This window comes from Corella eumyota, chromosome 1 (genome assembly GCF_963082875.1).
Source record: "Corella eumyota chromosome 1, kaCorEumy4.1, whole genome shotgun sequence".
NCBI lineage: Eukaryota > Metazoa > Chordata > Ascidiacea > Phlebobranchia > Corellidae > Corella > Corella eumyota.
The window spans coordinates 16,202,056-16,213,230 of record NC_137490.1 but is presented as its reverse complement, the minus strand read 5'-3'; the positions used below and the strand labels follow the sequence as shown (position 1 = coordinate 16,213,230).

Sequence of the window (11,175 nt, the reverse complement as noted above, 5' to 3'; positions counted from 1 at the left end):
ATTTGTTGCTCTTTCTGAAAATGAGCGCAATGATTATTAATTTTCTTATATTTTTATTCTTAAAACCTGAAACTTACATTAACAAACTTTCTAACGACTTTGTTATTTTAAAGCTAATTTTTTTATGACGTTATCAACCAGCTTTAAAAGAAAGCGAGAAAGTATTTTATCTATTTGTCCAAGTGGTCTGTCTACTTAGATGTTGTTTCGCATTTATTTTTAAAAAAAACACATGATTGTAAACGCTACACAAAAATTTCATAAAGAAGTTTAAAGTTTTTGACATATTTAATACAGTAATTTAAAAAAAAATTATTCAATCATCAATAACAAGAATTTCATCCATCTCAATCTTATGATACAATTCTTGTTTTCTTTTGGATTTCTTTCTTACCAAGTCCTGCCAAAAACACAAATTTTAAAGTTAATAAATGAAAGTTAATAATGAATCAAATAGAAATATATAAAACAACTCAAACTAATTATTTTACAGCCTCCCAAATTTTATTTAATCTAACTAAATATTGCCTTTAATATTAACTTTATACAAAAATATTTACATTAGTTAAAATAAATAGGAACTAACCAGAGGTTTATCAGAATCTGTCTTGTTCAAGACTCCCTGTAATTTAGTTGTGCATGGTTTCACCTCGTCAGTTTGTGATTTAATTTCAAGTGCATCCGAACCAGAGGTAGATGGTTGTAACAGCTCATTATCACTTTTGAACTCAGAATTCGAGAGTGAATTCAGCAACTCTCGCGCCTTGTCAAACATATCAGCAGTCTCAACAGGGTTGTAGCTTATTATATCATAGATGTCGGGATTAGTTATTGGTGAAGTGCATTTATTTTGAATAGAAGTTTCCTTAGTGTCTATTTTTTCAATAGAAGGTGCCAATTCACTTTCAATATTGTTAAATAGTGGGCTTATAACAGTTTCTATATTAATGTCACAATTTTCCGCAGAACCGTTAGAAATGGCAATGCCTTTAACACTACTGTTCTCAGCATGTAAATGGTTAGAAGCTTTTTGAAAGATCTCTCTAGCATTTTCCTTCTTTGTTTTTTCTGCTAAAGCATGCACAGACAATGATAAAATCAGAGTTATCGATTCAATTTGAGGTTGGATTGCTGATAATTTCTCATTAAGCTCTTTGATAATTAAATCTTTATCTTCCAAACCTGCTTCATCATCTGAAGATTTTGTCGTATCGTTATCTAAATAAAACAAAATTTTTTATTATCAAAAATACACCTTTTTTTTAAAGTCTTTAATCTGCAACACAAACTTAAGCTTACCCTGTAAATTAAAGTGAATCATTTTGAGATACTGATTTTGTTTTAACAGCAGCTTTTTTAATGACTCTTGATAATGATTTGCTTCCGCGTAGTAAGTACAAGTAATTGTTGCCTAAAAAATAACAGAAATAATGTAATAAAAAATTAAAAAATCTTATATTGCAGTTTGTATTCTAAATTCTCACAAGAAAAATTCTACATAATTTACCTCCATGATAACTGCTACTTTTGAGAAATTTTCCATTGGGTTTGGTAATGCGTTGTTCAAAAACTCAAATCTGATAAAAAAAAATATAATATTTTGATTTTTGTCATTACCACGGGCCTTCAATAGTCTTAAAGTCAAAAGTTATAATAAAATGAGTTTGTTTGTTTATAAAAATATTAGTTATAAAAACTCACGCTTGTCTTTGCTTCCATCTTCTTAGCTTTTCAAGATTGTTATGAAATTTTTTTTCTTCCTCACGCCTAAAATTAAAATAGTAATTAATTGATGCTCATATTAAACATCATAGGAATTCACATGATTTGTTATTGTTAGTATACAGATTTTGATAAATCATAAAATATAAACATTATTAGACTTGTGCGGATCGGTGCTTTTCACTTTGAAAATTCTGTGCTTTGTGAATGCTTTTTGTTTATAGGTGCTTTTTTAAATGATAAAATAAACAAGTGAAAACTAACAAGAACCTCATACACTCACAGATCATCATTTGTACCCGGTTGACATACAATCTGTGAAAAACTTCCAACAAATCGTTTAAAAATTATTGTTTTACTGTAAATTGATTTAATGTTTTTTAAATCGAGGTCTGACTGTGTTTCTTTTTTATACTGTATGTAATACAAAAACTAAAATACCAATTTTTTTATTTTAGTTACCTTTTTCGCTCTTCTCTTTTTTTAAGCACCAGATGTTTGTAATGATCAAAAAATTTAAATTTAATAGGTTTCTGCAATAAAAAACATGTTAAAATCTTTGTAGTTATATATATATATTTTAATATCATGATTTAATACACTGTTTACACAATAAAGAAAACAAAAATATATACATGAAAATGAAATTAACTTACCTTTTTTTTACTTTTATTAATTTTGATTTTTATCTGCGGTATATCAGATTTAAATTGACATGAGTCTTCAACATCAACAAATGAATTCTCTTCTTCAACTATCTCTAAATCACCATCTGGAAAGAGAGGATCGTTATCGTTTAATCTCTCTTCCTCCTCACTTGATGATGTCATCACTCTGTCCCGTAAAACTTTCCATGAATTTTTGATCATCTCCTGGCAGATGGTGCCGGGTTTTTCATATGAACATGAAATTGGATTTTCTAGTTGACTTGGATCATGTTGGGAGCTTAATCCATCAGTTAATGATATAACATTGGTGGTTGACAAAATCGAATTAATATTCTGTTTCTAAAAAATTTCAACAATTTTAAGAATATTTAAATCATATTACTAAAAGACAGTAAGTATTTAAAATAGATATGTTAATTGAAATAAAAACCCGTGAGTTCATATATAATAAGTTTACCTCAAGATTGTCCAAGTTTGCAGTAACTTCTGGTAATTTATTTTCAATACAATCAACATTATGCTTCATGTTCTTTTTCTCACTATTATTGTTAGTTGAAACTGACAATACACGACGCAACAAATTAGGAGTCGTAGGTTTATCTGATTTATTGTTTTTTAGTTTGTCAAATTTTTCGGCAATAGTGATTGGCATCTTTGAATCAATATTTGATAACACAGAATCAACATTTGATAACTCTTTATCTGCCTCTTCCTGTTTGGAGTTGTTTGTTTCTAACGAACCAAGATCAGGTACTGACATGCAATCTTGAGTGCTTTGTGATTTCAATTCATCTGTTTCCACATATAAAGGATTGAAGTTGTTTGTTGAACCACAATTATTAGCGTCCACAGTTAGATTTCCTTTAGGATCTGAACCCAAAGACATTAAAAGCGTTTTCGGCATTGTTACCACCTCAGCTTTGTTATCAGAGGAAGTAGATTGAGAAGATAAAACTGGAATTAATTTAAGAACTTTGGCACCTTTGTTAATGAGAGTTTCTTCGTTGGGGATAGTTTGTAAGCGAAAACAACTTGGCTTAGTAAAATCAATACCTTTGTTGCATGTTTCCTCATTCGAATTTGTTCTAGAAAGTTTGTTTGGTTGCGCCATTTCAATATCCTTTGGCGGTATAACAGATGGACTTGTTAAAGAGTGAGAACCAAAAGTTGAATCAGGTGGTGTGTTTATAACTTCGGATTTATCACTGCTTGGATTTACAATGACATTTTGTAACAGTATGTGATTAGGTTTCTTTCCTTCACTATTTACATTTACAACTTTCCATGTTGGGGGTTTTGTGTATGAAGGAGAGCCTGGCCGAACTGAAATATTATTTTTACTATTCATCTTTTGTTCTTTTTCCTGAATTAGTTTCAGTTTTTTTCGCAGTGGTAATCCGGTTGAAAGGTTTGGCTTTGGCCTGATTAGTGTTGGTTTGTTGATAGTTACAGATCTAAACACTCGTTGTTTAGTTTGTGAAGTAGTTGAAATGTTGTGGGTCGTTGGTATAGATTGCAAAGTTGTTACTGGCATCAGATATCGGGATTTTGCCTTAGAAAATAACACAGGTCCGCTTCCCATTAAATGTTGATTTTTCAAGTTTGAAAAAGGCCCGCTGTGAAACGATGAAACGGTATTTCTGTTTGTAGCAACAGTTGAAAAAACAACTTTTGGTCCTTGTGTTGTAGAAGAAGCCTTTAAATTATTGCTGTTCAGCATGTTTGTACTTTTAGTTGAAAAGGGCACAAATTTATTGTTTTGGGTTGAAACTAAGCTGTTTAAGATCAATCCATTGCGATTTATTGTATATGAAGTAGCATCAGTTGATGTTGTGCTAGTTACATTAGTTAAACTACTTTTTGAGAATTGTGATTCAGAGGTTGATCCCTTAGAAGAATTTAAATTTCTATTTACACTTGTTTCGCCATCGAAAACTTTATTTTTATTGCAACTTTGGGTACTTTGTTGTGCAATACTCTGAAAGCTAGAGGAAGTTGCTACATCTTCTACTCCATTTTTACCCACTGGTCCCATTAGCATAAAGCAATTTGAGTTTTCTCCTGCATCATTTCTACCTTTAGCTTTTGTTACCGGTACCGCAACAAACTTCTTGTTATTGATGAGAGTCACACAAGGTCGATCCTGCATGTCTAAAGGCACAGAATTATCACCTAAGTTGCCGGACATTTTAGTCAAACCACTTTGCAATTGAAAAACCGGGGCAAACTTTTCATTTGTTAAAAGTTGGGAATTTAGTTCAAGTTTATTTTCATTTAAAATTTTGTTCAAAAAGTGATTACTTTTACCGTAACGCTCCTCAAAAGCTCTTCCTCTTTTAGCCAACTGGTTACGATTTTTGCGAATTTGATTTTGCAGAGATTCAATTTGAACTGCTAATGGGATTTCTTTTTCTGATTTTCTTCTATTGATATGTACATATCCATATTTGTTTAATTTAGGGCGCGGAATTGCTGAACCACTACTGTCAGAGCTCTTTGTTTGTGAAGAAGAGTTATTGTGAGTTAATCGAAATGGGGAAATGTTTGCCTTTTTGGAACTGTCACAAAAATCTCTTTTATTGACAGGTTGTTCATTGCTCCTTAAATGTAAAGGAGGGTAAACATTATCAGATTTGTCGATCGATCTAATTGGGTTAATTCTTGCTCTTTCAGAGCTGCCAGAAAGACTATTTGAGTGCAAACAACCGATTGTACCAAGCTCAAATTTCTTGTTATTATATGAATATCTTTGTTTTTTTGAAACCTTTCGACGACAACTTTGAATATCATTTCCAGGATCAACATCAATTACCTCGTCCATTTTTAAAGAATCGCGATGGTTAAGATGTCGTCCACTTAAAATATATAAACCGTGGAATTTCCCATTATAATCTGACGTGGCATTTGCATGCGACTTGTCCATTTTAAGAATTTCTCTCATCGATTTCATGAGTGGAAGTTTGTTGGTGACCTTGATTGTTCCTGCGCTGCTATCTTTTAGGTCGTCCCGCATTATTATACGAGCCTGAAACAAACATTTTTGCTAGATAAATACAACTACAAAAAGTAATATCTTAACACTAAGGTACTTCACAAAATATATATATATATATAAAAAAAAAAATTTTAAATTACAAAATTTAAAAAATTTTGTTTTTTTTTAATTTAAAAATTAGTTCACCCCTTAAAGTAAACTTAAAAATGTGCTGTGCACCCAGATTTCTATTGGTTTAATCTAAAAGCCCAACACTTACAAATGAAGGTGGATTATGAGCAGACACTGGCAGATGAGATTTGTCTACCCAGGGTATGGTCAGGTTTATATTAGCGATAGTTTGGCATCTGATCATCTCAATGTAAAACTCGTCAACATTTGAACAAATAAATTTGCCTCGCTGCGCTGTCTAAAAATTTAAATACAAAAAATGCTTAGTTTTTTATATTAAAAAACATGAATTGCCTTTAAATCAACATAATACTACAAAAAAATTTAAATTCAGTGAATGGCAAATATAGATATTGTTTCACAACAAAAAAAAAATAAAATATTTTTAAGTCAAATCATTTCTCACCCTTAAATCTGAATCACATTGAATAAGAGTTTTAATTATTTCTTCCCTTGATTTTTCCCAATTGCAAAATGCAATAACTTTAACCAAAGAATAATTTTTTGCTGAAAATAAAAACAAGGCTTGAGTCAAATAAACACAATTAAAATTTTTATTTCAAATGTTAATTTTTTCACAGGGTCTATACTACAGACATTTAAGTAATAGCCAATACACATACCTGCATCATTGCCATCCTGGAGTTGAAGTAAAATAATACCTTCTTTTGCACAAACTTGGTGAACAACATTCAAATTCTTATGTAAACAAAAAAAAAGATTAGTGAGAACATTAACCATGATATATAAATAAAAATTTTTTTATATTATAACGGTACAAAAAGTGTAAACCTAGTGTAGTTAATTTAGATTACAAATTGACTACCTATTTAAATAAAAATCTTCAAACTTAAAAAAAATTTAAACATAAGAAACTGTTTTTGTCTCTTACCGCATCATTTAGTGGAGCTACTATAGGAGACTCCATTTCTTTGTCCTTTGCGTTAAATTTTGTTTCATTTTTTTCGGATATAAATTTTCCGTTCACCTTTTTTAAAACTCTAATTCTCGCACAAGAACTTTTAGCTGCCATCTATTGTAAAAAAAAATATTAAAAAGTTTAATATTCGAAAAGATGATGCATCATTAAGCATTATATAACAGAAGAAAAGAGTAAAATAAAAGAATTATATATATATTTATAATTCAAGTACACTATTTAATACTTCTTTACTAAAATAATAAGAAACCTAATGCTAACCTTTCTTATTGCCGTTTTACTAATAAATTTGCTGTTTAATGGTGTTTTATATATCGTTGGGTAAATAACTGTTGTGGATCCAACTTTCTTTTCAGTCCAACGAAGTTTTTGCTGTAAGTGTAAAAAGAATATTTTATTAAAAAATTAACAAATTTTTGTATAGACTATTTTTTACCATTTTTTTAGCGCTTGATTATCTGAAAAAAAAAGGCTAACAAAAAATTTGAATATTTACCCGAACAATAGAAACATTTAAGATATTTTTGTTGGATTTGTTTTGTTCTATCTCAATTGGAAATTCACTGGAAAGTTTCTTATAAACACCCAAAACCTTTTTGTTTCTCCTAAACAAAACATCAAATTTAAGCAAAAAAAAATTTGTGTAACTTTTAATAGTATATATAAAAAAGCAATTTACCATATAAAATGAAAATAAAAAATACAATATCAAAAATTACAGTAACATTCTTCGTAGTACCAGATAAAAAATATTTACATAAATTGAATAGATCTTTTCAAAATAAACTGTGATCGAACAGCACTAGCTGACATCGGGTGAAGAGATTTTAATGATTTCTGTAAAGCTTGAATCTCAGTTGGAACTGTTTTAAAAAATTACAAACAAATTGTCATACTAACAAAATAAGTTAAGATTTCTTATTATTTTTTTCATGTTATATATATATATAACAACTAAAAAAAACAACATTATACACAAACAAATAAAATACCTTTAAAATGCCTTTGTGTTTCATGTTCAATATCATCATCACTTAGATTTTCATAATTCTGTTGATTAGGTTTATAAATAGCAGGTTTAATTTCAAAATCTTCAAATCCTTTAAATTCCTGGCTACTGCTAGAGTCTGAATCCATTGAATCAAAAGACATTGCTTCCATTTTATTTTCATTGTGGTTGCTGCCTAGATTTTCGTATTCAACATGTGATCCCTCGACAACAGTTTTTTTTAGCTTTAAAAGAATCGGTTCTAGTTTTGGAACCAGCACTCCCTTCTCTTCGAATTGTACAGGAACCACTGCATTGTTGATCATTTCGGAATTCATCTTTTGAACAAATTTCAGTTCAACTTTTCTTCTTTTCGCCTGTGCAAAGTAATTGCTAATTCGCCGAGGTCGCTGTGAATCGGTAAATGTAAATTCCCTGTAAGTGAACTTCTTTCTTCTTCTTTTTCTTAAAGACCGCACTTTAATAGCAGAAAACATGTCGCTATTTTCATTTGCCCGAAAAGTACTGTTTTCACCAAAATATTCTTTGTATGGGTTGAACACTGACCAAGAAAATTCAGCCAAATCAGCAGTGATAATTTGAAGAAGGCTTTTTTCGTTAACTTTAAAAGAAGTGAAAGCTCTTGCCGTCTTACCTTTGCCAGTCAGAGTTGAAATTTTTGGTTTCAAATTAAAGTTCGGAAAAAATTTTGTTTCCGAAATTTTCTTGTTTTGATATTGCAGCGACTTTCGAACTCTTGATAAATTTAAAGTCGGTTGTAATACAAGTGGTGATCCGCCCTCAGTTTTAATTATTTGCTGAAAATTCAAGGGGACAACATCCTTTTCTATTAATGCAAATTATTTTAATTGTGTAAATGCTGATAACTTAAAAAATTTATATATTTAAAAAAAAAATAAAACTACTTTCCAAATACAAATATATATATATACCTAACAAACACTAAAAGTACCTTTTGTTAAGCTGGGCAACCTATTTTTAATTGCCTTTAAAGTGCTTCGCTTGTGTAATTTGCTCTCGAATGTTTTGACTTTTGGTTTGTTGATATGTTGTGGGGCGGTGTCTTGCAATGCTAGTTCCTCTAGCAATGTAGGTGGTTCATGTTTAACACTTACCCCCCCATTTTCAGAATCCAGCAATGCATCTAATGCACTACTTGAAAATACAGACCGCTGATCATTTTCAGTTGAAGGCAAAATCTTTTGTTCTGGTTCCAATTTTTCATCTGGTTTGTTAAATTTTTTGGACCACTCAGTGGTGGATTTAAATGTATTCGATGATGGTTTAAAAATTTTAACAAATGGCTGTATTTCTGTGTTCTTTCCAGCTGCATTTAAAAATGTTTAACTATTAGTTTGCAAAAATAACTATTAAATGCTACAAATATTTATAATACTATATATATATTAGGGATCGGCCAATCGAATCCGAGTCCGAGTACTCGGCCCAAGTATAAGGAATATTTTAATACTCGTGCTCGTCGAGCATTTTTTAGTACTCGGACGCCGAGTAATAATTGGTCATTTAAGATCGTATACGATTTACTAAACATAAAAAACACGAATTTTGCCTTTTTTTAATAAGTTATAATCTACTCTCAATTATATCACGTTATTTAAGCAACAACTACACTTTTTACATAGTAAAATTTTACGCATAATAAATGTGAGACTTTTACATTTTCGTTTAGACTTAAAATGATATTACTATCAGCGGTAGGTAGTTTTGCCAACGATAAACCTTTTATAATCCATAAATACGTGTTTTTTGGCAAATTTGGCAGTTTAAAATTATGCGGGAAAGATTCTCATGGACAGTTATATACGTTTAAATGATGTCATAACCGAGTACTCGGACTCAGCCGAGTATCGCAACAAAATACTCGGGCTTGTCGAATCCGATGTAATTTGGATTTCAGCCCATCCCTAATATATATATTTATATACTTGTAAAATTGAAACCATAGAAAAATAACAATTTCATGTTGATATTCCCTACGTCTAACACCTACCCGTAGATGTTATTTCTGACACTTTGGGAAAAATGGAATCAAGTTGTTTATCCTCAATTTCTGGTTTTGTACTAAAATAAAAATAACTTTAAAATAGTATCTAAATACACATTAAATTGTGTACAAAAAACAATTAAAATAACTAATGCATATAAACACAACAAACATACTATAAATGAAACCCCTCCAACTCTTCTAAAGTAGGAGCAAAAGTAACAAAATTGGAGCCATTTTTAAGTCTTGAAGAAAGCGATGATTCAAAAGTTTTGATCGTACTCGATTTTGTTTCTGGACTAACAAACTTTTCGAAGCGATTGCTGTCATTTTTTAATGAAAATGCATTAATGATTTCGAAGATGTTATCGTCGTTATCACTCTCCCATTGTTCTTGTTTTACATCAATATCCGAGGAATCTGATTGGTTGGGAAATCCCAAAAATTCATCACTTTCTTCATTGTCCTCACTCATAGACCACCAAAATGGCAATTCCCAGGTTAGAATAGAGTCTTGGCCTTTCAATAGATAATCCACATTCTCAACAACTACACTACATGGTTTTAAACCCACTGGCCTATATCCTGATTCTACTTCATTTCGATTTACTTGATTTATTTCCATGCTTTATTTACTGGCCTAACAGAAAAAAAGATGCCTATTTAATAATTTAGGCCCTCAAGAGTTAGAAAGTTACCTTGGCAATGGCATTTTTAACATTCTTATTTAACTTAGGCTACTCTCTTTTTTTTTTAAATATACAATAAAACATCATTTACAATACAATAGAAAATATTTACAGAGTTGAGCGGTATAAAACATCAATAAAAATTGTTGAAAAACTACATAAAACTTTAGCGAAAAGTCTAGTAACGGTTTTAAATTTTCTGTTGTTTATTATTAAAGAGCTTAACAAAACAACATTTTTGTAAAAACAATTCTATGCTACATTACAGAACAGTTATTAAATAAAACAGTGGGTCATATTAAACTAAATAATTTAATAATACAATACTGTGTTTTAACTTAACTACAAATTTTAAAACTGTAACCGATGTCATTTTATAATAACATAATTTAATGTTAACAATAGTAAATTAACATAATATTTTAAATGACTTAATCAGCATAGCTATCAAGTTATGACACCAATCTGCCAAAATACATAACCTAATGATTTAACTGTTAAGGATTTGGAATATTTTAATTGTCTGTGTGTATTTATTTAATTAATTTTGTTTCAGTTTTCAAATATTAAAATTAAATAATAAACATTTTTGCTAAACATTTGCAATACAAAAACAAGCTGCATGTCAAGTCCGAATGTAAAAAAACATAAATATAAAAAATAAACGTTTGTAGCCTAACAATCAATAACTAAACTCAAAAAATATTTTAATTACCATCTATAAGGCTAAGAAAACTAATAATACAGTAAATCGGCTTGTCATTAGTTCCGAAACTACTGATTTTATTACTGAACTGCGATCAGTGACATCTTTACTTGTTCCAAGCTGACCGCGTGCCACCACGTGCTAGAACAACATTTTTTAAGCGGCAAATCTTTTATTTTTACTGAAATTAACCACAAACAACCAAAAATGACTAAAATTAACTAAAGTCAGCCGCAGAAGACCGCTCTTTACTGCAAAATGAATAATTAG

At 30.0% G+C, this 11,175-nt stretch overlaps 1 protein-coding gene across 3 annotated transcripts; it reads right to left on the bottom strand.

Annotated features, from left to right (window-relative positions):
- Window positions 1–237: 237 nt before the first annotated feature.
- On the bottom strand, window positions 238–10,138 carry LOC145746173 (uncharacterized). 3 transcript variants are annotated; one of them, XM_082564379.1, is made up of 19 exons: window positions 9,687–10,138; window positions 9,517–9,587; window positions 8,458–8,832; window positions 7,489–8,331; window positions 7,254–7,359; window positions 6,993–7,101; window positions 6,758–6,868; window positions 6,449–6,589; window positions 6,180–6,255; window positions 5,963–6,063; window positions 5,645–5,794; window positions 2,848–5,415; window positions 2,379–2,729; window positions 2,185–2,255; window positions 1,702–1,767; window positions 1,508–1,577; window positions 1,300–1,411; window positions 587–1,218; window positions 238–400 (listed from the first exon to the last, which is right to left on the bottom strand). In XM_082564379.1, the coding sequence occupies exons 1-19, from the start codon at window positions 10,133–10,135 to the stop codon at window positions 317–319; spliced, it is 6,486 nt and encodes a 2,161-aa protein (XP_082420505.1). In that variant the 5' UTR covers window positions 10,136–10,138; the 3' UTR covers window positions 238–316. The 3 variants fall into 3 exon arrangements, 2 of the variants coding, with proteins under 2 accessions (XP_082420505.1, XP_082420513.1); XM_082564387.1 differs by having other exon boundaries at window positions 2,379–2,723; XR_014281294.1 differs by lacking the exons at window positions 238–400; window positions 587–1,218; window positions 1,300–1,411 and having other exon boundaries at window positions 1,565–1,577; window positions 1,702–2,047.
- Window positions 10,139–11,175: the final 1,037 nt, after the last annotated feature.

What these genes read in the sequence shown, in the direction of transcription:
- LOC145746173 (XM_082564379.1), bottom strand. Translation starts at nt 10,135, where the DNA reads ATGGAAATAAATCAAGTAAATCGAAATGAAGTAGAATCAGGATATAGG. An exon ending in AATGTGATTCAGATTTAAGG is followed by an intron (nt 5,795 to 5,962) that starts GTGAGAAATGAT and finishes TTAAATTTTTAG; the next exon opens with ACAGCGCAGCGAGGCAAATT. An exon ending in AGATGGAAGCAAAGACAAGC is followed by an intron (nt 1,578 to 1,701) that starts GTGAGTTTTTAT and finishes TTTTTTTATCAG; the next exon opens with ATTTGAGTTTTTGAACAACG.